At 42.0% G+C, this 26,983-nt stretch overlaps 1 protein-coding gene across 1 annotated transcript in view; it reads left to right on the forward strand.

Moving 5' to 3' along the window:
• The window catches only part of dacha (dachshund a), a 400,809-nt gene that overhangs the window by 176,675 nt on the left and 197,151 nt on the right, over window positions 1–26,983 (forward strand). Inside the window, exon 2 of the mRNA XM_041195643.1 lies at window positions 13,603–13,718. Coding sequence (XP_041051577.1) covers window positions 13,603–13,718 — 116 coding nt within the window. The remainder of the gene's footprint in view (window positions 1–13,602; window positions 13,719–26,983) is intronic.

Below are 26,983 nucleotides of genomic sequence, written 5' to 3' on the forward strand. Positions count from 1 at the left end.
GGGTTTGGAAGGTGCTGTCGAAGAAGCCTTGGTGAATTCCTTCAGTGCATTTTGTAGATGGTATACACGGCTGCTACTGTTTGTCGGTGGTGGAGGGTGTGAATGTTTGTGGATGTGGTGCCAATCAAGTGGTCTGCTTTCTCCTGGACGGTGTCAAGCTTCTTGAGTGTTGTGGGAGCTGCACTCATCCAAGCAATTGGGGAGTATTCTATCACACTCCTGGATAGGCTCTGGGGAGTCAGGAGGTGAGTTACTCGTTGCAGGATTCCTAGCCTCTGATCTGCTTTTGCAGCCACGTTATTTATTTAGCTGGTCCAGTTCAGTTTCTGGCCAATGGTAACCCTCAGGATGTTGATAGTGGAGGATTCAGTGATGGTAATGCCATGGAACATCAAGGGGTAATTGTTCGATTCTCTCTTGTTGGAAATGATCATTGCCTGACACTTGTGCGGTGCGAATGTTAATTGCCACTTGTAAGCCCAAGTCTGGATATTGTCCTTGCCTTGCTGCATTTGGACATGGACTGCTTCAGTATCTGAGGAGTCACGAATGGTGCTGAGCATTGTGAAAACATCAGTGAACATCCCCACTTATTACCTTATGATGGAAGGATGAAGCAGTCATTGATGAAGCACCCAAAGGTGGTTGGGCCAAGGACACTACCCTGAGGAACTCCTGCACTGATGCCCTGGAGCTGAGATGACTGACCTCCAACAACCACAACCATCTTCCTTTGTGCTAAGTATGACTCCAAACAGCGGAGACTTTCCCCCTAATTCACATTGACTCCAGTTTTGCTCGGGTTCCTTGATGCCACACTTGGTCAAATGCGACCTTGATTTCAAGGGCAGTCACTGTCTCATCACCTCGGGAATTCAGCTCTTGGCCAGGCAGATACCTGTGTTCTAGCTGTACTGGAACAGCTTGGCTAGGGACGCAGCATGTTCTCCACACAAGTCTTCAGTACTATTTCTGGAATATTGTCAGGGCTCATAACCTTTGCAGTATCCAGTGCTTTCAGCCATTTCTTGATATCATGTGGAGTGAATCGGATTGGTTAAAGGCTGGCATCTGTGATGCTGGGGACCTCCAGAGTAGGCCGAAATGGATCATCCGCTTGGCACTTCTGGCTGAAGGTTGATATAAATGCTTCAGCCTTATTTTCTGCATTGATGTGCTGAGCTCCCCCAGCATTGAGCATGGGGATATTTGTAGTGCCTCTTCCTACAGTGAGTTGTTTAATTGTCCACCACCATTCACAACTGGATGTGGCAGGACTGTAGAATTTAGATCTGATCCGTTGGTTGTGGAATCACTTAGCTCTGTCTATAGTGTACTGCTTATGCCATTTGGCACTCAAATATTCCTGTGTTGTAGCTTCGCTAGGTTGACACCTCATTTTTAGCTTTTCCTGCTGCTGCTCCTGGCATGCTGTCCTGCCCATTCATTGAATCAGAGTTGATCTCCTGGTTTAATGGTAATGGTAGCTATGTCGGGCCATGAGGTTACAGATTATGGTTGAGTACAATTCTGCTGCTGCTGATGGCCCACAGTGCCTCATGATTGCCCAGTCTTGAGTTGCTAGATATATTTGAAATCTAACCCATTTAGCACAGTGGTAGTGCCACACAACACGATGGAGAGTATCTTCAATGTGAAGGTAAGACTTCGTCTCCACAACAACTGAGCAGTGGTCACTTCTACCGATACAGTCATGGACAGATGCATTTGCGGCAGGCAGATTGGTGAGGATGAGATCAAGTATGTTTTTCCCTCTTGTTGGTTCCCTCACCTCCTGCCGCAGAACCAGTCTAGCAGTTATGTCCAGCTCGGTCTGTAATGGTGCTACTGAGCCACTTTGCTGATGAAGTCCCCCATTCAGAGTCCATTCTGCGCTCTTGCCATCCTCAGTGCTTCCTCCAAGTGATGTTCATTATGGAGGAGCACTGATTCATCAGTTGAGCGGCGACAATACGTGGTAACCACGTGGAAGTTTCCTTGCCCATATTTGACCTGGTGCCATAAGACCTCATGGGGTCTGGACTCCCAGAGCACCTCCCTATAGACTGCATAACACTGTGAAACAGGGCATACCCAGGGATGATGATGGCCATGTTTGGGACCTTATCTGTAAGGTATCATTCCGTGATTATGATTATGTCAGCCTGTTGATTGACTGGTCTGTGAGGCAACAGCTCTGTCAATCTTGGCACAAGCTCTCAGATGTAAATAAGGAGGACTTTGCCGGGTTGATAGGTCTGAGTTTGCCATTGTTGTTTCTGGTGCTTCGGTCGGTGGTCCGTCCGGTTTCATTCCTTGTTGACTTGTTTTTAGTGGTTTGATGCAACTGATTGGCTTGCTAGGCCATTTCAGAGGACATTTAAGAGTCAACCACATTTCTGTGTCACAGGTAGGCCAGACCAAGTAACGACAGCAGATTTCCTTCCCTAAAAGACATTAGTGAACCAGATGGGTTTTTAGGACAATTGCATGGTTTTGTGGTCACCATTGGACGTTTAATTACAGATATTTTTTATTGAATTCAAATTCCACTACCCCGGGTCCCCAAAGCATTGCCTGGGTTTCTAGAGTGCTAGGCTAGCGACAATACCACTATGCCAATGCCTGCCTGCCTTCCAGAGGTTTCTCAAAGTGCACGTGCCCACTATTTCAGAGGCTTTCAAGTTGGGTCTCCTCAATTTAGATAGTGAAAATTCTATCATTGGTTGATTTCTTAGCACATTATTTCTGTTGGTCTCTTCTAGTAAAACAGTTTGCAGTGATAGCACTGTTTTCCTTTGGCATCAGGATGGCAGTCACTAGCAATCTGTTAACATTTCTGTCTATTTTTGCAAACTTTTCAGATCTTAACAACTATGATTAGGTGGAAGGCTTGGGACTGCTTAGGGGGAGGGGAAGACACTTATTAAGGTTAAAGCACCCTGGGGTGTTGCAAAGGTTAACTTTGGTTTCTGTGTTTCATGGAAAATACCAAAATGCATTTCTGGGACATCTTTCCAAACGGAGATAAAAAAGGAGCGATCAGTTTGATAAGCATTTTTATTTGCAGGAACCAATGCATCTGTGTTGAATCACTGCAGCGCTAAAGAGTGGAGCATTGGAAGGGGTAAAAGCCAAAATGAACTCCATTAAAATGTGCGCACTCCTCATCACTCTTCTTAAAATGATTGGCCTGTCAGGAGAGAATAGAGACTGATCATGAGCTTTCTCCAGTCACTGCTGGTTACATAGAAACACTGAGTGGAAAAGTTATGGTGTGATCAGTGTGTGAAAAGAGAAGTTGCATTGCTACCAATCTGCCTGTACTGGATTGTTGACTTGGAAGATATAAGAACTCCACAGAAGACCTATGGAAAATAAAGATATTATGCAGATATTCATTAAACTCAACAGCTCAGCAAAACAAACTACCTAGGAAATGCTTAGAGCTCAAAGCATTTGTCTCGACATAAATCTTCACTGTCGTTGTCAAGAACAACACCAGGAACTCTTCATTGCATTCATTGATCTGACCAAAGCATTTAATTCAGTAAATCATGAGGCTCTGTGGATTCTTCTCTAAAGATTGGGATGTCCAAGAAACTTCATCACAATCCTACAGTTGCTTCATGACAATATGAGTACAACTATCTTGAGCGGGAGATCTTAAACAGATGCCTTCAAAACCCGGACCAGAGCCAATCAGGCTGTATGATGGCCCCCATGCTATTTACAGTCTAGCTAATAGTGGCTATTCACCTCATCAAAGACCAACTGTTCTCTGGTGTCAGCATTAAATACTGTCTAGATGGAAAACTCTTTAACCTCAGTTGCCTAAATGCCAAAATTAAACCGATCTCATAGAAATGCATGATCAACAGTTTGCGGATGACTACAGTGTCATTGTTCACTCTGGACCAGATTTGCAAGGCACTCTTGGGGCAGGACTTTCCTGTTGGCGAGGGGGGGGGTGGCGGCAGGGCCCGCTCGCTGACACGTAAAATAATGTGCGGTGATGTCGGGCGGAACTCCAACGTCACCGCGCCCCATTTAAATTTTCAGGTAGTGGGGGCTCAGCAAAATCAGCTGTGCATCCGCCGACCTGTCAATGGCCAATTGAGGCCATTGACAGAGTCATTGAAGTAACTAATGGATCTGCCCATCCAACCTTAAGTTGGCGGGCAGGCCAGAAGCCCTGGCGGGAATTAGAAAAGGCATGAAACTTCATCCATGGGTGGGATGAGATTGCGTATAGGTTTTTAAAATTTTAATTAAAGTTTTAAAAAAATTATGGACATATCATATGAGGGGACATGTCAGGGAATTTTTTTTTTCTATTTTTAAGATTTTTGATAGTAGAGCCGATCTCCCTGAGGCAGTGCTTAGCCTCAGGGAGATGAGTGCCCTCTTTAGTGAGCATACGCGAAAGAGCGCACTCTCAGGTTTAGGGATTCCACTCCACCCCCCACCCGCCTGCACAGGGAACGCATAGCGCTTCCGTCCAGACGCCACGCTGGGCGGGCCTTAATTGGTCCGCCCACATAAAATGGCGGCGTGTCCCTGAATGGGGGGTGCCGATCGGAGGCACGCCTCCGTGTGCCCGTACTTCAACTTTGTCCCCAATGGGGGGAATATCCTGCCCTTGATCTTTTCAATTCCATACAAGAAACTTGGCCTGTTCTTGAATGTTGCCAAGACAAAATTCAAAAATTAGTCAAATATTCTACCTCCCATACATGTTGTAGATGAGACTCTAGAATATGTTGAGCATGTCCCATAACTTGACAGCCACCTCTTTCAAAAGGCCACCATTGATGAGGAGATCCAACATCGAATCAGTTGCCTCAGCTCAGTCTTCTGGAAGCTATGGCAGCAAGTGTTTGACAACAAAGACCTTTGTAAGACACAAAATCTGACTGGACAGAGCAGTTGTCATCACCACACTTCTGTACTGCAGTGAGACCTGGACTGTGTATCAGTGACACATAAGAGCGTGAAAGAAATTCTATCAGTAATGCCTCTACCGCTTCCTCCAGTAGAGGACCGTTGCACAAATATTAGTGTCCTTCTTAATGCCAGCTCCACAAGCATTCAGACAAAACTCCTGCAAATTCAACTTCAGTGTACTGGACAGTGTATCCGGTTGGCTGAAAACCATCTCCCTCATCAGGTCCTGTTTTCTCAACTCTCAACTGGCCAGCATTCCAGGGAGGACAGAAAAAACACTTCAAAGACACTCTTAAGCTCTCCTTGAAGCACGGTTGCATTGACATTAGTAACTGAGCAGAGCTTGCTACCAATAATTCAGAATGGCGACAACTTGTCCATCAAACTGCATCATGCTTTGTGTCAAAACGTTATAAGGATGAGGCAGAACAGTGGCAGAGGTGAGAAACAAAAGAAATTCATGCACTCCAGATCCAACTACCTCGTGGGAAATCCTGCCCCATGTGCCCAAAGATCTGCGAGTCAAGAGTTGGCCTACTCAGTCACATGAAGACCTATGGCAGAAACTCGAGACCTTGAATAGGCATTAAGTTTGAATCGATGGACAGTGACAGCAGCCTTTTATGGAGATTAAACTTGCATGGATTGCGTTTTTGTCAAGGGGTCCCTGAAGCTCTATGGATTCACAGGGATCCAATGCCAGTTGTTGAATGGAGCATCAGAGATTTTGCAAAAATGAAATGTGCTCATGTAAAATGTCTAACTCCACATTGTCAACCTCCATAAATTTTTTGAGCTGTTTGCTTGGGTATCAGATCGAGCAACAATAACTTGCATTAATATAGCACCCTTAACATAGTAAAATGTCCCAAGGTTCTTCACAGGAACGTTAGTAAAATTTGACACCGAGCAATATAGGAGTTATTAGGAAAGATGAACAAAAGCTTGGTGAAAGAAGTAGGTTTTAAGGAATGTCTTAAAAGGGAAAAGAGAAGTAGAGAGAGTAAGAGCAAGCAGAGTTTGGTTTCCAACCTCTCCTTATGTTGTTCAGTGTCAAATTTTGCTTACACTCCTGTGAAGAACCTTGGGACATTTTACTATGTTAAAGGTGCTAGGTAAATGTAAGTTGCTCTAGAGCTGCTTGCTAAGATCTATAAATGAGAAATCCAGGTGAATGATCTTTAATTTTTCTCTCTTCCTGCAAAGAAGTGCAGAGCTTTTTCCTGACATCTCTCCCACATGACTCTGCGAACACAATTAACTAAATTGGTGTGTGCAGGAAGGAGAAGCTTATGGCTACAAACATAACTTGCATTGTTCATTGAATTGCTTAGTGTACTGGAGTCGCCACCTGCTCACAGTTAATGAGGACAAACTCTATGACCATTGGTATTGTTAAAATAAAATGAACAGGCCTTGCAGGCACTCTGCATAGTTTGATTCATGACTAATCTAAACTGCTGCAAAAAAAAATTACAAACGATTTTAAATAGTTGTCTATATAATAGTTTTGCTTTTATATTTAATCTATCTTCCTCTGTGACTTAAGCATCCAGTACGTAAATGTCACAGCAGGAGTTTGAATACTCCTCATGTACACTATATACACGTTTACTGGGATAGACGTTAATAGTTTTAAAAGGTGTCCACTTGTGCTCTTGCACTTAAATCAGAAACTTAATTTTTAAGAGCCTCCTCAAATGGACCTAAAGGAGCACAATTTAGCAGAACCTCACAGTGTTGATTAATTTGATTAATTTTATCTGGCGCCATGGCCAGCTCTGTTGTCAGGGCTGGCTTCCAGTCTGATGGTTTATCAGTCAACGCGAAAAATCATGGACATAACTTGTGTTTGAAATTCCCCAATATTTTGCACTGCTTTTACTAATTTTGGGTGAACTAATGAGAGAAAACGCTACCCTACTAGGTTTAATGTTAGTGATATCAGTCAGGCTTTAAGATGTGGGACACGAAAACAAAAACAGAATTACCTGGAAAAACTCAGCAGGTCTGGCAGCATCAGCGGAGAAGAACAAAGTTGACATTTCGAGTCCTCATGACCCTTCAACAGAAGTAAGTAAAAATAGGAGAGGGGTGAAATATTTCAGGGCTCCTCACCTGATAAACGTTGTGCCTAATACAGCTCCCACATCTTAAAAACAAAAAACTGCGGATGCTGGAAATCCAAAACAAAAACAGAAATATTTCACCCCTCTCCTATTTTTATTTAGTTCTGTTGAAGGGTCATGAAGACACAAAACGTCAACTTTGTTCTTCTCCGCTGATGCTGCCAGACCTCCTGAATTTTTCTAGGTAATTCTGTTTTTGTTATCAGGTGAGGAGCCCTGACTGAAGGATGCTTCTACATGATTTTGGTTGGGTCCATTTGTTGGTATTGGTCTTCTTATTTAAGGAAGGATATAAAGGCGTTGGATGCAGTTCAGAGAAGGTTTAGGAGACTAATAGCTGGAATGCATGGATTGTCTTATGAGGAAAGGTTGGACAGGCAAGTCTTGTATCCGCTGGAGTTTAGAAGAGTAAGAGGTGACTTGTTGAAGCCTTAAGATCCTGAGGGGTCTTGACAGGGCGGATGTGGAGAGGATGTTTTCTGTTGTGGGAGAATCTAGAACTAGGGGGTCACTGTTTAAAAAGAAGGGGTCGCTCATTTAAGAAAGAGATAAGGAGAAGTTTTTTTCTCTCAGAGGGTTGTAAGTCTTCGGAACTCTATTCCTCAAAAGACGGTAGAAGCAGAGTGTTTGAATATTTTTAAGGCAGATGCAGATAGATTCTTGATAAGCATGGGGGTGAAATGTTATGGGGGTAGTCAGGAATGTGGAGTTGTGGTTACATCCGGACCAGCCATGATCTTATTGAATGGCAGAATTTGTATGTTCATATGTATGTTGGTGAAATATTTTAGTTTTTGTGGTAAATGGTGAAACAATGTGCTCACTGTTGATCTCGAAGAAAACTTACTTCAAAGATCTGGTGATCTCCCTGGTGTAGATTTTACTTTTCCCAATGTTACTTTGATTTTGACATCAGTTCAAGGGGATTTCTGATGCCCAGTAATAGTGATATCATCAAGCAGACTAAGCAGCCAATCGCTTTGGAGAATTCTCAGAGCTCGCAAAACAGGAAGTAAATCTGCAGTACAAAAACAGAATTACCTGGAAAAACTCAGCAGGTCTGGCAGCATCGGCGGAGAAGAAAAGAGTTGACGTTTCGAGTCCTCATGACCCTTCGACAGGTCATGAGGACTCGAAACGTCAACTCTTTTCTTCTCCGCCGATGCTGCCAGACCTGCTGAGTTTTTCCAGGTAATTCTGTTTTTGTTTTGGATTTCCAGCATCCGCAGTTTTTTTGTTTTTTTTTGTAAATCTGCAGTGTCCATCTTTCACATTTTAATCATTTTACAGACAGCAAAGAGTGGAACAGAGATATGGGATTTAGATAAAAGCTGAAATATTATAAAGTTTTAAAAAATAATTCTGATTTCAAAAATCTATGACTTTGTTTATCAAAATGGAGAGGTTTGACATTTCACAAATATAAAAGTAGCTTTCTAGGGCCAATGAGACTGTTCAGACATGATTATCAGCATGGTACATTGTTAAAAAAAACAAGTTTGTCTCATTCAACATGGCACAATTTTTTTGAGGATTTTTGAAGCAAGACTGATATCTTAAAAAAAGCAAGTTCTCATAAATTCTAGTGATTTCTGAAGATTTCCACTTGTGGGACTTCAACAGTGCACACTGTGGAGCAGCGGGGGATCACTGACTTCTGGGTTTCCATATAACTGTGCATCTGTGGATGCTTGGAGTTGCTCTCAGTTTCACAGCGGTAATGATAGCTGACACCTTCAGTTTCACCATCATAACCACTGTAGAATCTGGCCCAGTATACCTGAGCAAATTTCCCTGAATATTCTGCTTACGTCACGCTTTTCTAAATGAAAGTTTCAAAAGCCATTTAAAATCTTTTTTAGCAACAGAACGTGAATGGGTTATACATGGGTGGGTGTGTGAGGGCTTTGTGTGTGTGTCTGTATCATTGTACTCAGTGACCCCTCATCCCCACCCACAAACCCCAAGAAGGTATGCGCTTTTAAGTTTAAATTCTATGCATCAGTCATATAAAAAATGTACCTGCTTATCCAAAAATATTTGCTAAACCCTCTTTTTTGTTTCTTTGTCACATACAGGGATACTTGTGTCATCTTAGTTTTGACACAGATGGGCAGTTCTGTCAGCTGGCCCAAAGAGACCAACAGTGCATCCAGTGGCCTGTGTGAACTCCCCCTGACACTGGCTGGCAAAATCACAATCATGACTTCTGAGCAAGTGCTCTCATGCAAATCTTCCACATGACGATGGATTTTCATCTCCATGCTTTGGGCAGTAATCTTTGAAATAGCTGCTGATGGGGGATGCAAGCAAGGCTGGAAAAACAGACAAAACCAGAGTCTATGGCAGGATATTGCTGACCCCCAACAGCTGTTTGAGGTTGCAAAGCGGACCTTCAGTGTGAGGAGATCAAGCCTAGTTGGGTCTCCAACTCACTATTCCCAGAGGATTGCAGGGCATCATACCTGGCAGAAAGTGTCAGCCAGACTGAATGCTGATTTTATTAATTCCTTTGGCTGGAAACAGAAACGATAGAAGGTGGCACACATTAAGGGGATCTGGCAATGTAGGACTAAACAATAGTCATTCTTCTATATTTTCTGTTCATCTGTGCCAAGCCTTCATACAACCAAAGAGCTTTTTTATTGTATCTCATGTGCACCCAAATCTTAGCAGAGCACATGGTCAAGATGCAAAGTACAGTAAAAACCTTGCCACACATGCACACATCCTCCAAAGACTTCAAGTTAGACATATGGCAGCAAAGTGACCCTCTACACTTTGGGAAATGCACCATCATGGTAATATTGGGCTTGTGGGAGTCCTTGTGGGAGTGCTGTGTACATATTGGCTACTGCATTTCCTCCATTACAATGGTGCCACAATTCAGAAGTACCTAATGAGCTGTAAAGCACGTTGGGACATCCTGAAGTTGTGAAAGGCGTTATATAACTGTTCGTCTTTATTTTTAGAGATTCCCTCATGCCCGTTCCAAATAGATAGACAAAGCGGGAAGGGAGATCCCAGCACAATTTCCAGGGAGCTGAGAGTGGTGTTCATTTCAATATTTTTTGTAACAGATCTGGGGCCTAACTGAAGTTTTGCATGAAATGTCTACAAGTACCTTAACTCACAAATAGAAGGGCAGGGGACTGCGGCCCAGGAGAAACTTAATGCTGCGACTCCAATCTCAATTCCCTGCTCCAGTTGTGCTGTTGCTCTGCAGACACACAGGACAGGGGAGTCATTCCTTTGCTCCTCAAGTTGCATTCTCTATTCATGGCCACAATTTCTCCCTCATCGGGCCAACTCAGCAGGAGCGAGTCAGGGGCGGTTGGGAAGCCGACCGCTATCCGCAATCAGCTCCACACCGCGATTTCACGCGGGTGGGCCAATTAAGGCCCGACCTGTGTGGATCGCAAGTGGCAGCGCTGAGCGCTACCTGTGCGGGTGGTGGGAGGAGGGAGAGCAGGCCTGGCATGCAGTTCGCACATTTGTGCGAAAGAGCGCTTCAGTCTTCTCGAGGCACGGAGCTACCTCAGGGAGATTGAAATTCTTTTTTAAAAAAATTAATAAAGACTATAAAAATTTAATGAAACATGTCCCCTCATGTGACTGTGTCACATGAGATGGGACATATTTTTAAATTCAAAATAAAGTTTTTATTTAAATTGTATTAGCTTTAGGAAACCTCATCCCACTGTTAGGTTGGACGGACAGCATAAATTTACAGTTAATTGCCATTTTAATGGCCTTAATAGGTCTTTCAATTGTCGGCGGATGTACAGCCAACTCTGGTGCGCATCTGCCGAATGAAATATCGGGAGACAGCGAGATGACGTTGGGACGCACGCCCGATGTCATCACACGTCATATTATGTTTGGACGTGTCGGCCATGCGCCTGCATGCCGAATGTAAAATTCTGGCCCATGTATTACTAGAACCTGATAAGTACTAAGAGGGTGAAATTGATTTGTCAGAAGCTGGCAAGACGTCACCCTGAAGCTTGTGTCTTAATACCTTGGATTGAATTTAGCTCCAGGTCGGACCATTCACAGCTATGGAAAACTGTCAAGCTGTAAATGCCAATTGGGCATGTTTGCCAGTCAGGGCCCTGGTAAATTCAGCCAACTCTGTTATGGGACTGGCCTGCAGGCAATTCATGGAGGCATGGGGCCAGTGCAGGCTGGCAGTCCCCTGCCACACTGCTGTGAAACCGAAAGGAGCACTCCTGGTGAGGTAAAATAAACATTAACACTGTCCAGTTTTTACCAAGCTTGACAGTGGCATTCTGATAGTGGGCGTTATTATCAGATTCAAGGATTCCGGATACCTGGAATACTGCCAACTTGACAAACTAAGGCTCTTCAATTATGCCCTGAGATTGGGTGAATTTCTCCCCTAAGAATTTATCAGGGTGAACAATAATATGCAAAAAAGGAGCGCTTTCTTCTTAAAATAAGCAGAATGAATGTTCCAGTGGCATTAAATGTAGGTGTGCCAATGTGTAGTGACATGGAGTACGCAGTGGAGCATAATTTCATGGTTATGGTTCTCTATAAATCAAGCTGCTAATTGGACAAGGCCATGATAGGACATGATAGGGCAATATGAGGCTAGACATTTCTGCGAAAGACCAGAGGGACAACCCGGGGGTGAATTATTGGTGGTGTCTTCTATGGACTTTTTAGCAGTTAGTTACTGTGGCAGTCACCTGAGAGCAGGAGGTCTCCTTACCCTCACACAACTGGAAAAGAGAGACAATTCTACCAGGTGAGGAAACAGCAACATTAAAAATAACTGAGAGTCAAAGCGAACACAAGCGTACAAAAAGAGATGTTTTGCGTTACACATCACAGTGAGCTTTGAAAACCTGAACCAAGTGAGAGTAAATTGTGCAATATTGTGATATACCAATATCAGAGGAATTGTACCATGAGTGTATCGATGTACTGTGTGTGCATGGAAGTGATGGAAGTTCAGTGTAGTTTTTAGCCGTGATTCTGGCAGTAATTTCATGAGCTCACCTTGACTCTGACTGAACAAAATCAACAGGCTGAGCTTTGGCTACACCGGAAAAAACTAGCTTGCACTTTGACTGAAAAAGAGGGTCAGAAAGTGGTAACCAACCATCAGTTAGAGGGGGAAAGCTGTGTTCCTCATTTTCTGTTGAACAATAGCACAAAAAGGAGCCAGTGTTACAGTACTTTGAAAACCAAGGAAATTTAATGGCAGCCTTGTGTCAACAAACCTGGTCAGGCTTTACGACTTTATAGCGGAAACTTATTTTCAAAAGGATTCATTAAAACTGCTCGTTAAAAAAAGTTGTTTTGTATCCTCCTGCTTTTGACAGTTTAAATAACCTTCATTATATTTACTGCCAAGTTCGTAATCTGTTTAAGCAATATTAAATCAGAAAATTTGTTTCATTCTCTTAAAGATTTCAGGTACAAATTATTTTGAATGAAAATCTTTGGCACGGTTTGCAGTCTTCTTTTCCCACACACTTAAATGTATGCTATTGATCCGTTTGGGGATTTATGATTGGGACTGTGTTGCTATAGGGGATTCAGCACAAATGAGATCTTCAGGCAGTGAGAATAAAGTTATTAATCCCTGAACAAGTCAGTAATGTATTTACAACTTATCTTGTAAAAAAGCTCTCACTTTCATCTTTTGTCACCTGCAGTGTTATGCTTCCCATCCTCTCAGTTGTCCAAAGTTCTTGGAAATTCTTATGAAACATTCCTAGTTTCCTTTTATGAATCTTGTTTAAATTCACTCGCTGGAAACATTTGAGCAAACCTGCCCCCTTCTCTGCTGTGATCTAAACAATCAGTTCCAATTGCGATCTCATTTTCAGACAACCTCCTCGTATGCTTTGAAAATCAATTCAAGACAGATCAGGTTTTCTTTTTAATTACTTTTTTTTGGGAAGCATTTCTACTTGAATTTAGTTCTTGGAGTAGCAACACTGAAATCTTATTTTAAAATGAGTACATTTGCACAGATTTAATTTCACTTGGGAGAGAACCTTTTCATTTCATATTTGACCTGCTCGTTAGCAGAGACCTTTGTACAATTTGGATACTCTTATTCTTTCCATTCATTCCAGGTCTTTGCATATCAAAAATTGTACAGCACAATTTGGTCCTATGTTGTCTTATGTTTCTTGCATTTGCAGGGAAATCAATAGTCATTAAAAAGTCCCTGTAGTGCAATAAAGACATTTAATTTAACCTGCTCCAGTAATAAAATCCATTTGATTATGAATAATGTTGAGTGAAGACTAGGCTCAAATTTGTTGCTCTGTTTTATTCCCCCCAAAAATTGACATTCAAGTGTTGACTAGAAGAAGGCTTGTTCCAAGTTCTGTAAAATGTCTGGTTTATTTTTCATGCTCCTGTAAAATGGTTGTAACTAGAATTTGGGAGGCTTTTTTTTTGGCTATCACTCTTAAAGACGCTTTGTTTGAAAATAACCAAAAAAAAATTAAAACCTACATCTTTCTTTTCCCCTTGACAGTTCAAGACCTGGAAGGCCCCCAAAACGTACCCTGAGTGTCACGTTGCCAGAAAATTCTCGCATTATGTCCCATGCAGTCCCAGGTCTCTTATCACCAGGAATCATCTCGCCAACAGGTAATGAAATCCATAAAATCATCAGCACAGACGTTGTAAGGCTCTTCAATTGAAATGAACTAATATTGATTGAATAGGCTTGTCCTTCAGGGGGTTTTATACTTTGCCAGAGGTTGGAATATTGGATTTTTTGAGTATTCATAAAAAACAATATAGCTTTGTTGTTACATTGTTTCAGATCCAATGTCACTTCTGCAATTCATTTGCTCAAGATATATTGCCATTTTCTCCTAGACACAATGAGATTCGTTTGGTTCTATCATTTAAAAAGTCAAGGAAGGTGCTATTTCTCAATACTTAAATTTCTGACTGCTTGTGATTTAATTCTTCAGCTCTTGATTTAATGAACATCTGTGTCTCCATCCATGAAACGTATTTAGTACAGTTAGATTGCTTTCACATACAGCTCTCATAAAGTGAATCTTTTGTTTTAAAATGTTTACCAGCAAAGTGATAGTGCATTTATATATGTTCTATGACCATGCATCTGTGATTTTTAAAATAAAATATATTTTCTGAAAGAACATCCCTTAGCCCATTCTCTCCAGCTCCTTTCTTTCCCAAATGTGTTGACTTTCTGCTAAATAAAATTGCACAGTTGCAGGTCTCTCTCTGGTATCTTAACATGTGCCCAGTATTCAAGAGTGAGATTTGACAGTGGTCTGTTAAATAATGGGTTAAGGTAGCATGAAACTAAGTCTGATCCATTCTTTCACCTAATGCCCATAAAGTGCACTTCCAGTAGAGACATTAGGGTCTGGATTTTCACCAATTTGGGATGACTCAGGAGCCCTTTAAAAATGGCAGGCGAGTCCCAATTCCAAGATAACCGACCCCATTCCCAGGCTAGCTGATTTTTGGTAGTGCCTTTTAAGGGTGCAGGCTGGTTCCTGTCAACAGCCAGCACTCCCGACCTTGCTGGCTCCCTTGTGGAGATAAGCATGCCTTATTCCTCTGCAATTTTCATGGAGTTGGGTCAGGCTTTTAAAGAGTCATGGTTCACGGCCTCTTAGAGGAGTCATGAACCCCAGTATGCATGAGGGGACCTATTAAAAGGTACATTCGAAAAGTCCTCCTCATGCCCCCGATGCCAAGCTATGCCCTTTCACCCACCCCCTATTGCCTCTCATGCTCCCTGTGCCAATCTCTGGCACTTCCATGCCCATTGACCTACTATACACTATGTAGAAGCTGTGAAACCAATAGTGATAGTGGGATGTGTAAAATAAAAAAAGTAATTAATTCATAACTTTCTACAATGTTAAAATAGTCATTTTACCTAGAAGGCAATAAAAGTGTCAATCATCCAGACCCTTTAAATTATCAATAACAAAAAAACACAACACAAACCCTTGAAAAAACTTAACTTTGTGTAAGCAAACATTGGGCAGGATTTTCCTGTTAGCGAGCGGGGAGGGGCAGGGCCCACTCGCCAACATGTAAAATGATGTGTTTAAATTTTCAGGTAGGCGGGGGCGCAGTAAAATCAGCTGTGTGCTCGCTGACCTGTCAAGGGCCAATTGAAGCCATTGACAGAGTCATTGAAGTAATTAATGGACCTGCCCATCCAACCTTAAGGTTGGCAGGCAGGCCAGGAGCCCTGGCGGGCTTCAGAAAAAGCATGAAACCTCATCCATGGGCGGGATGAGGTTTCATGTAGGTTTAAAAAAATTAATTAAATTTTTTAAAAAAGTTATGGACATGTCCCAACTCATGTGAGTGTCACATGAGGGGACATGTCAGAGATTTTTTTTCTAATATTTTTTGTTGTAGAGCCAATCATCCTGAGGCAGCAATTAGCCTCAGGGAGATGAGTGCGCTCTTTCTTGTGCTCGCGCAAAAGAGCACACTCTCGGGTATTGGGATTCCCCCCGCCCACACAGGGAGCACATAGCACTTCTGTGCCGACGTCACGCTGGGCATGCCTTAATTGGCCCCCTCACTTAAAATGGTGGCGAGCCTGCACTTCAGCTTCCCCCCCAACGGGGGGAAAATCCTGCTCATTGTGAAATTAACAGCAGAGATCAAACAGCCTATGCAGTCAATCAAGCAATGTATTCCCAGGGGCACAGTTGTTTCAACAAGCATAATGGATGTCTGGGCTCTCACCTTTTCTTCATTCGTACATGGGATGTCACTGACTAAGCCAGCATTGATTACCCATCCCTAATTGCTCTTGAGAACTGAGTGGCTTGATAGGCCATTTCGGAGGGCAGTTAAGAGTCAACCACATTGCTGAGAGTCTGAAGTCACACATAGGCTATACCAGGTAAGGATGGCAGGTTTCATTCCCTAAAGGACATTAGTGAACCAGGTGGGTTTTTACAACAATTGACACTGGTTTCATGGTCACTGCTAGACTTTTACTTCCACATTTTTTTTTATTGAATTCAAATTGCACCATCTGCCCTGGTGGGATTGGAACCCAGGTCCCCAGAGCATTACCCTGGGTCTCCGGATTACTAGTCCAGTGATAATACCACCACGCCACCACCTTCCCTCAGAGTCAGTAAGCTGTGGGTTCAATTCCTGCTCCAGGTCTTGAGCCGAACTATGGAGGCCACGGAGACCTGCACGCAGCTCCTTATTGTACCATTTGCCGCTCCCAGTCTTTAGCGGCTGGTTCTTATTTTCATAAAATAAAATCTAGAAATAACAAGAAAGAAAAGATTGTGAACTCAAAGAACTGGAAGGTAACACAGTTTTCCTGTGGGACTCCAACATTAATAATTATGATAAATTTCATGGTTTCAAATGATTTTCTTAATGAAAAACAGCATTGTGCTTGAAATAAACCTATTTGATTGTAAGTCTACCCACTTGTATTAGACAAGTCCTTGGGTTCGAGGATCAGATTTTATAGCTGTGCCATAAATATTTCTAGTATAGCTGAAAATAATAAATTATTCTGAATGTGCTATTATGGGATATTTTTGTATCATGAGAATCTATGGGGTGGAAAATTGTCTTTGTTCTGAATATTTTAAGTAAAAAGTACAGTTTTAAAGACAGCCCAACTGATAAATTTAAATTAAAAGACATAATTCCCTTTATTACAATTTCTGTTATAAAACCACAAAGACAAAAAATATTCTCTCATTTTTATAAGTAAATCAATTATTGATGTTTTTTTCCGAGAAAAAAAACTGATGTTTTGATAATTTTAACTTTTTGTGTCTCACGGCTCTGAAATTTTAGGCAAATTTCTTTAAAAGAAGGCTCTTTAGGTTTAAAAACTCTGGCGACCCCTGATCTAGGCTAATGTTTCAGTGCAGTGCTAAGGAAGTGCTGCACTGTCAGGGTGCTGTCTTTTGGACATGACATTAAACTGAGGCCCCCTCTACCCTCAGGTTGAATGCAAAAGATTCCATGGCACTATTTTGAAGAGCAGGGCAGGTATCCCCAGTGTCCTGGACAATATTTATTCCTCAATAATCATCACAAAATCAGATTAATTGGTCATTACCACAATGCTGTTTGTAAGAGTTTGTTGTATGTAAATTAGCTGCTGCGATTCCTGCATTCCAATGTCTGTGCTTCATGAAAGGTGCTGTACAAATGCAAGTCTTTCTTTCTTTCATTATTAAAAGCGGAGCTATCATTTCCTCTATGCATAAGGTTAAATAACAATTCTACACTAAATTATTATAAAACAATTCTGTTAAAGTTTCTCCCCTTTGCAGGGAAGCAGTTAGGCAGCCTTAAGTTTTTGGACCTTCAGGAGCAGGCACTCAGGTGCTGTTGGGACTCATTCAGAGTGTAATTGCTGTGCTGAGGCTTCTTGCAAAGCAACTTTGCAGTATCTAAAATTAGTTTTTACCTGAAGTTAAAACATTGTAGCAGCAGGTTTGCTTGGCAAATAAGCAACACCATCAGGGTATTGATTGTGCCAGTGGTTGCTGTTCTGTTTGAAGCTGTGTAATGGGTCTTGCAAGTCAGACAACCGAGTAACAATGTCCCTTTCGTGCCGTTGGAGAGTTGTAAAATGAGGGAACTGTACTGTTGCCCCTTTTGTGCTTTTCAAAAACCATCAGGTTTCCATGATGAATTTGTATATGATATTGCAAGGATAAATAATTCAGAATTAGCCATCTAATTAAAATTGGTGTGAAGGATTCTATGACAAAGCACCTAGGTTTTGATAGCTCAATAGAACTTGAAAATTCTCCAAAATAAAAAAAAGCTTTTATTCGAGGGATTAAAAATATTTTCATATTAGGTTCAAGGATCAGATTTTATAGCTGCAACATTAATGTTTCTAATAAAGCTGAAAACAATAAATTGTGTGTCCTAGGAAAAATTTCAGACTTGATGTTGGAGTTGTTGAAAGCTGTGGATTTACCGACACTCTGGCGTTTGGCACAAGATGTCACAGACATGATTTGTGAGCTTGGTCATCCTGAAGTGCTACACAAACGGAGGTCCTGTGAGTTCAGTGCTGGCTCTTGTTGCTCTGGCTTTCTTCCACTTCCAACAAGAATAAGTCTTCACAGATCTCACAATCTGGGAAGGCCATAAGAGGAGAAAAGAGAACCAGGCACAGATGGAAGAAGTGGGGAAATGAAAAGAGAAAGAAGAGGGAGGATTTTCCCCTCATCTGGCGGGCGGGCCCAGGAGCACAATGGTCCACTGCCCGTGATCGGGCCCCGACCGCAATTCCATGCCAATTAATGGCCAGCCAGCACAAAACGTGCGCTGATGACCTCAATGCTGCCTGGTTGGGGTGGGAGGAGCGCAAGTGCTGAAGTGTAAGCATGCACGGTAGTGCGCTCAGTGAAAACCCCCTAAAGGCATAGAGCTGTCTCAGAAAGCTGAAGATTTTTAACATGACAAATAAAGATTTTAAAAATAAGGAAAACGTCCCCACATGTGACTCTGTCACATGAACAGGGACATGTGAAATATGAGTTTTAAAAAGTTTTATTGGTTTTTTTAGTCACTGTTTGAAACCTCATCCAGCCAGGGGATGAGTACTTGTTAAAAATGTGAAGGCCGCCTGGCCAATTCACATGCTCGCCGACCGAGCGGTTCGGCGGGCAGCGAAAAATTAAATTTAACGTATTGACTAAGGGCCTTCATAGGCCCCTTAACTGTTGGCGGGTGGCTGCTGCCTCTCGCATGTGCCCGCCAACTGAAAGATCGTGAGGGTGCATGGTGATGTCAGAACGCTCACCCAACGTCATCGTGTACTATTTTACTCCTGTTTGGGTCGGACGTGCACCCACCAGCGGGAGGAAAAATTCTGCCCAAGAGCTGATGACAGTCAGACATTTTGACAAATTAAGATATGAATGTGGGAACAGTTGCCCTCCAGTATAAAAACTGCTCGAGTTGTACAGAAATTGTGTCATAAATGAGAGATATTCTACACAGGAGACATTATATGATTTTCCTATGTTCAATGGAATCATAAATAGTGATACCAGAGATTGCAGGATGTCAGAATGAGGGACAATTGAAATGCTTTTCCTTATGTACTAATGGAATTAGCTGATTTCAAAATGTATCATTCCTTTATTCCCTTTAAAAATCATGGAAATCCATCAAACAGCTAGGTGGAAATGGGTTAACATAAAGCAGTGTTCTACAAGTTGTGACTTAAACTTAATTTAAAATATGCTTTTCTAAAATCCAATATTGCTATCCTAAAGCAGCTACATATGAAAAAAGGTGACTTATCCTGGGCTGCCAAGAGCACTTCTACCTACTTGCTGTCATTGTGATAAATGACACTTCCCATAGTGTCTGTGCTCCATCTGGTTTGCCCCAAAACAACAAAAGAGAATTTATCTTGTGCAGTTCTTATACATACAAATGTGTGTCTGAAAACTCTGATGCAAATTACACAACACACAAGACTGTGATCCACAGTGAGACTGATACAGGTACGGTGACAACTTTCTTCAACCTTTAAGCATTGAAAGAGCGTATGTACTCTGATGTTATTAAATATGACAAGGTCACCTTTAATTGTTAATGACAGGGCTGTGCCTAATCATGCACTTGCACTTCATAAATCCAACTGCAAATGTGCTGCATTGTGCAAGCTTCTTTTTAAAAAAATATTTAAGGGAGCTTAGAGTTGATTTAAAGTATTTGAACTTTATTAGTCAGTGGCCCAGGTTTACATAACTCAATAAGTGCCTGAACATTAGAATTTTTTTAACTCCATGAAGGTTCTACATTATTTTGCTCAGTATTAATTCTTCTATTCCAGAGCTATCATCAGAATTCTTACTTTTCAGTAGCCTATTACCTCCCATTTTATAAATCATAAATGGGCTATGTTGGTTAAGATGCCAGCCTGTGGACTACTAATGTCCTGAGTTCTATCTTCCATCTATGCTGAATTAGCTAAACTCAGCTGAGTTGGGCTCCTGTAATGGATGAGGAGGGAGAAAAGAATGAGCCAGGGTTCATACTCCTAACTGCTATTAACTGACATGTTCCTGTGAGGTGACGAGTTTGGGCTCGTCTGTGGTACCCATGCCTAGCAGTTGAAGAAAGGATATTTCTGCTGACCATGTCACTATACTCTAATACAGTGAAATCGTTTTCTGTTTAATGAGAGATATCACAGAATGTTCCACTGGAGTAAAAGACCCCTACCAGTAAGCACAATATCACCTTATATTGCCGGTGAGAAGGGAGGATTTGGATCCTGATCATGAAACGTTAAATTATTTAAAATTACCCAAATTTGCAAACTTTTCAGAGCTTGATGAAATTAACTGAAGTAAAATTTACATAAGATGTTGCAGCTGTTTATGCTACTTAAGAGGGTAATGCCCATTTTACCGTACCTAACTAGCTCCTTGCAGGAGACCTTCTGTATTTCAACGTGAACAATTAACAGAACAATGGCTTCTTCACAATTGGCTTACAGTTTGGTCATAAATGGTCCAAGAAATGCAAACTCTGGCAAATGGTCTTTGGCAAAGGTTTGCTCGTCCCAGTAATCTTATTTAGGTCAGCTTTGCACATTGTGATATTTGGTTGGTTTAAATTTCATTTTAACATCATATGCTATGATAGAACTGATTTTATTGCAGCTTGCAAAAACCAAGGGCAGAAAGAGTTAATAACTTTGTTAATAAAATCTCTGTGGAATGGCAGGAAACATGTTGATGTGTTGTATTCTTCAGCAGATACTCTGTACTCAACAGATTAGGATTGACTTGGCCTTTCCCAGCACTGAGCAGGTGACTTGATTACATATAAATCAAGCATAAAATGTCCTGTTCTGGGCGGTGAAGTGAATCAGTCAAATTATCGAGTGGCAAAACTAATTCTGTGCCTTGGGCCACAGAAGCTGCCAGTTCCTATAAGTCAGGCCTTCACTCAGTGTAAAATTGTTTTTATTTTATTCTGTTTCATTTAATATGGCTATTCAAGCTAATCCATGCAGTAAACCTGAGCCTGTAGATCTGTCAGAACTGTTCCAGTTACCAGTCTCACCACAGTAAGTAGCAAGTCCCTCAGAATTAGGCCATTAGTGCTACCAAGAACTACTTTACATGAAACAGTAATCACTAACTTACAGTCTATTATTAGATTAGCTTCATAGGGATTGCTTTCCTTTGCTGTGTGCTGATGCATAAACGACATGTTATTCCCATATAAATCTGATGGCAGAGCAGCTCTGACATGATGTTCCTATTCTTAGATTCTACTCACAGACTCTGTTTTGATTACTGCATAATTTTGTGCTAGCATCCTAAATGCTTACTTTACAGCGTTCGTAAACAGCATCATTGCTGCATTAGCATTTTCAATCTAAAATATCATCGATTAAGTCATGCTGGTTGTGCATACAGTCTTGTCATTGGGATTTTTAGTCAGATGAGTTTGTGACATATCTGTGCAGTGTCCACTTAGCTGAAAGACATTCAGATTTTATTTTTCAAAACTTTATCAGTGTCTATAAGCAGTATTTTCAGGTTTATAACACTAGGATGAAGTAGCAATCTTTACAGACTCGCTACTTGTGGTGGGAGATATTTGAAGGGTAAATTAATTACAGACATGAGTCTGTATGAGATTTTTTTCTATCACATATTAGTCCCAATATGGCAAATAGCAGAGTAATAGGCGTTGTGGAATTTTTTTATGATTCATTCATAGCAGTGGCCTGTGCACGGGGAAGTATAACATTAAAATGAATAACCTTACACCAATTAGATAGTTTGATGGATTCTCTTAAAGTGACTTGTTTACATTAGGTTAATTAAAATGGTTTTTCTGTGCCAACAACCACTTGTATTTATATTGCACCTTTATTGTTCCAAACATCATAGAGGAGAAACAGATGCTGAACAGTTATACAAGAGTTAAGAGAGATGATTGAAAGCAGTCAAAGAAATAGAACTGGATTCTCCCTCCAGCGGTACGAAACTGGTCAGCCTTTTTTCCCAATGCCAAAGCTGTACCCAGATGAGGATGCAGTACCTCACTGGGATTTTCAAGGGAGTACTCCCTTATTTGGCATAGAGACAGATTCACTGTCCAATTAGGGATAGTGGAATGGCTGTTGAAGCTGGAGGGCCAGAGGCCTTCCAGCCTGAAAGGAGCAGCAGGCTGTGATGTAAGGTAAGTAAGGTAGATGGGGGTGCTTCAAAATGGAGGCCTCCTTGCTCCAACTTTTTAAATCTTTATTAAAAAAATAGATTCATTAGCGAGGCAGGTGGGGCCTCTACAGGGGTGACCTGTGGCTGTTCCTGCTCCGAGGCAGACTGGGAGGGCTTTGAGGCTGCCTAGAGTGCTGGACGGCTTTCCGCTGGGTGCCTGTCTGCAGGTATCTAAACTGGCCAGTTGGCCTCCATTAACTAGTCTCAGTTGGGCTGTTAATCTGCTAACAGCCAGCCACTGATCCAACCTCTGCAAAAGGCCCAGAGGTGGGATATAGGCTGGGAACTGACACGCCAATTGGCAGAGCTGATTTTAGGCTCCTACCCATTTCTGACGAAGACCAAAAATCCAGCCCATGCGTTTTGAGGCAGCTTTTGAATGTAAGGAGACAAATGGCGATCAGAGGTATTTTGGAAGTGCATTGCAGAGTAGGGGTTAGAACTGAAGGGCAGAATTGTCCCAGAATTCCACTACGTGTGGTTGCAGGCATGAACGAAGATGTTTTACCCTCTGGCTGTGATGGCGGGTTTTCATGCCATACCATCCACTTCCTGCCGCATTAATTATGTAGCCACAGGAAACACACTGGTGGGCAGCCTCTGAATCGCCCGCCACACCTTTACCTCACCGTTTCCTCAGTCTGGGTGCCATATCTAAACTATAGCTGCGCGCACAGTTCTCAATGTTTGCAGCCCAGGACTGTTCCAGTGAAGACATGACCCTGAAAGCCAAGAAGAGTTCAGTGACTTGTCACTGGAATGCCTTTTGGAGGCCCACCATGCTGTCCTCCACCTCGCTCTGGCCACAGGAGGTCCAGCAATCTCACCACTCCAGCTTGGGAGGCGGTGGCAGTGGTGGTTAGTGCCAATGCTGCATAGAAGAGGTTGGCCATCCAGTGCAGAAAGAGGATGAATTATTTCATCTGTGCTGCCAGGGTAAAACAACCATTTTATCACTCTAAACTCACACACTCACAAGGCCATCACACATTCACTGGCATCTCACTCACTGCCAGCTCAAGGAACTTCACCACTCACTCTCACACACACACCCTCACATCTCCATCTGGCCTCATCTCCTCTAGAGACTGACTCCTCAGCCCTCACCATCTTGAGGCCACTTGCATAGATCAACATGTTCCCCCACACACACCTTGGGATACCCCACTTCCTGCAGCCTCTTCCTTTCTATGAGGTCACTTTTCTGCCTTCCCCAAGAAAGCCCTGCAGCTGTTGAAAAGTCATCCCCACCTTATAGCTGGTCTGGTGGTTAGAGACCTAACTGTGAGCCCTAAAAGTGATGTAGTGCTGCCTGAGAAGCCTGGCACTGATGACTGCGATTGCTGCCCGAAGTAAGGCAGCAAACAGACCTTGAAGTTCCAAGTGAAGTGCAGCTCGTCACGTGCATGTCGCTTATGTACAGTTGTGAAACATGCCCGGATGATCCAGCGTTGGGGGATGATTCCGGTGAGCAGGGCTCCAAAGTATTGGAATTAGGTTCCCAACGTGATGCAGTGTGAAATGTGGCCCACCATTGATGGGTAGAATGGATGATTGCAAACTGATTTCACGATGGCGTAAAACCAATTTTTGGCTTTCTCGCCATATGTTCCATTCACGCCCACTATGATGCCCACCGCCAATGGGAGCAGAAAATTCCAGCCGAACACATTTGTTACACCTCATGGTGTGGGAAAAGCATAGGAAATCAACCTGTCTTTGCAAACCTCTGGTGGTTTCTTGCTGTTTCACCACAATGTGTTGAAAATTCTCATCCTTCCGACACTTTGCTCCAGCCTACCTCTGCAACACTGTCCAGCTGTGTCTTCTGACTCTGATGGATACATGGGAGGATGTAGACAGGAAGAGGGTGGGCAACAGAGTTATAAATGCCTTCGAGATTAGAGAGGGTGTCACATGGATAATAGTTTGAGCAGTGGTGAGGGTGAGATGAGAGCAAAGGCATGCATTGTTGTGCAACTGGATGGAGGTGGTCTTAGTACTATGACACCGGGTTTGTTAGGTTGTGACACCAGGACACTGATTCTGCACACAACAGGTTCAGCTTCAGTGAGCAGCTGGGAGCAGGTAACAAAATCTGAGAAAAGTCTATGGGGTTTTAGACCAGAACAGGATGGATTTAGCCATTTCAGTATTAAGTTGGAGAAAAATGTATTCATCTGAGCAATCTGACAACAGGTTGTTGCAGAGCCAATATTGATGGAGGGAAGTTGATGCTCAGTATCATTGGCATACATATGGAAGTTAACTTCAGACCTGCGTCTGATGCCATTGAGTAGCGATATAAAAGGGAAGAATTGGATTGGGCCAAGGATGGGACCTTGGTTATTTCCATTTTGGCTGTGGAGATGAGAGAAGAATCTATTTGTAGAAAAGATGTTGGCCATGTTAGCACAAGGAGCAGTGGAATCAAGAAAGGACATTGTTACAGAGGGGAAGTGGTGCAGGAGAAGACTAGAAGGAAACTGAAGAAAATAAAGAAAGATAACAGATAACAGTTACTATCACTGAGGAAATTATTACTAACTTTGATCAGGGTAGTCTCAGAGTTGTGAGCAAAGCGGAAACAAGTCTTAAGGGATTCCGAGAGAGTGGTAGGAAAGCTGGTTGATGATATTGCACTCAAGAACCTTTAAGAGGAAGGGAAGGTTAGAGATGGAATACTTGGATTGCACAGAGAAGTTGCGGTGATGATGATGGCAGTTTTGAAGGCGAGGAGAATAAATCCTGTGCAAAGGGAACTATAATCAATGCCAGAAAGCTTTGGGGCAGAGGATGGTAGCTGCCTTGTCAGGAATTTGGTTGAGGAAGGGTCAAGCTACATGAAGTGAATAGGGAGGAGATTTTTGCATGAAAGACACCTTTGGGAAGGTGACAGACAGCAAGGAATTTAAAGAAGAGGTAGGAAAAATCAAAGGAGATGTGATAGTTAGATGACACAATTTCCTGAGTGGAGAAGAGAGCCATGTTTTTGCCATCATATTTTGATGCTGGTGGATATGGCTGAACTAACATCCAGATGAGTTAGTTTCACTGCTTTATTTTCAGTTATGATACATTGGATTATATAATTAACGTTAAACGTTTCTGTTGCTGGCATAATAGCTGGGGTGGGCGTGGAATTTGTTTGCGTTGCAATGTTTCTAGCAATGTTGTGCACACTTGTGTCGAATCCCTAGGGCGGGCAGAGTCAGGGACTGCTATCTTGTATGTATTCAGAACTGTATAATTGGGCACCATTATCATATCAAAAACTTTCCTTTTTGATAGACAACTGTGCCAGGAATTAAAAATACTGCAAATACTGAAAACCTGAAATAAAAATAGCAAATTGTGGAAACACTCAGCAGACCTGGCAGCATCTGTAGAGAGGGAAGCAGAGGTAATGTTACATTAACTCTGTTACTCTCTGCTCAGGTGCTGCCAGACCTACTGCTTACTTCCAGAATTCTATGTTTAAAACAAGTTTGCATCTCTGTGCCACCCATATTAAAGAGACCAATTTCAACACCGAGCATTTTGCCTGTTCAAAACTCTGATTTGAAGTTGAGATTCGAGAGTGAAGATCGACAGTAAAGTGTGAGCACAAAGAAGTTGACCTCTGTTCCAAAAACCTGAACTTTGTAATGGATGGTGCTTGGCTTCTTTAGCTACTGCATAAACACAATTTAATGATAAATGTGTGGCACTGCACCATTAAATACCTTAACTTTAAAGATTTGCACCAGTCTTAGGTCAAATTTAGGTGGAATTATCAAAGCATTCAGCACAGCCAACATTGTGACTTGCTGTCATTTTTAGTGTAAAAAATGTCTTCCACTTATTCTTATCACTTAAGGCTATTGTCCCTTTTATTAAGGGACCAGTCCTCTCCAGTGAATCTGTATTATTTTTGATCTGATAATATATGGCCAATTCCTCACTGTTGGGATTTTTTTAATAAAATTGCTTCATGAACACATACTTTTTCATGTCACTTCAAGTTAACTATATGTTGAAGGCTCTGAAAGGACACTGAAATTGAAATGAAGGCCTGCTATTGGCACCTTTTTGGCTGGATAGAATGACAAATTGAAAGTGCCGATAATAGGGCTCGACCTGTGACATCAATTATTCCAACAGTCATAATGAAAATTTATTGCTAGCTCCCTTCACCTGAGACTAACATTCCCCATTGATTTTGGGGAAATAGCTCATTTGAGGTTCACACAATGAATGTTTGTTGAGCACCACTTACTTTTAATACCCTGACTTCACATTTCATCCTTGCTTTGCACAGATCACAAAAATAATCACACAAACGGCATAATGAGTGAAGTGCCATATCACACTTCTTCTCCTGCACAAAGTTATGAACTAATTTATTAGCATGAGTACATATGTATTTAACAGTGTTCCTAGTGTAGAAACATAATATCCATCGCACGTAAACGGATTTAAGCATACAATTCTCATCTGCCGATCCAAGTGTCACTTGCTTCCCACTTATAACATTCTGGCTCTTTCATAACATTAGGACCAAGGAAAATATGTACCCATATTATTTTATATATGTTCAGCGTGAAGCTGGCTGCCAACTTCCAGTTAGAGAGAAGCTGGTTTTAAAAAGAATCAAAT

The sequence above is a fragment of the Carcharodon carcharias genome, chromosome 9 (assembly GCF_017639515.1).
Source record: "Carcharodon carcharias isolate sCarCar2 chromosome 9, sCarCar2.pri, whole genome shotgun sequence".
Lineage (NCBI taxonomy): Eukaryota > Metazoa > Chordata > Chondrichthyes > Lamniformes > Lamnidae > Carcharodon > Carcharodon carcharias.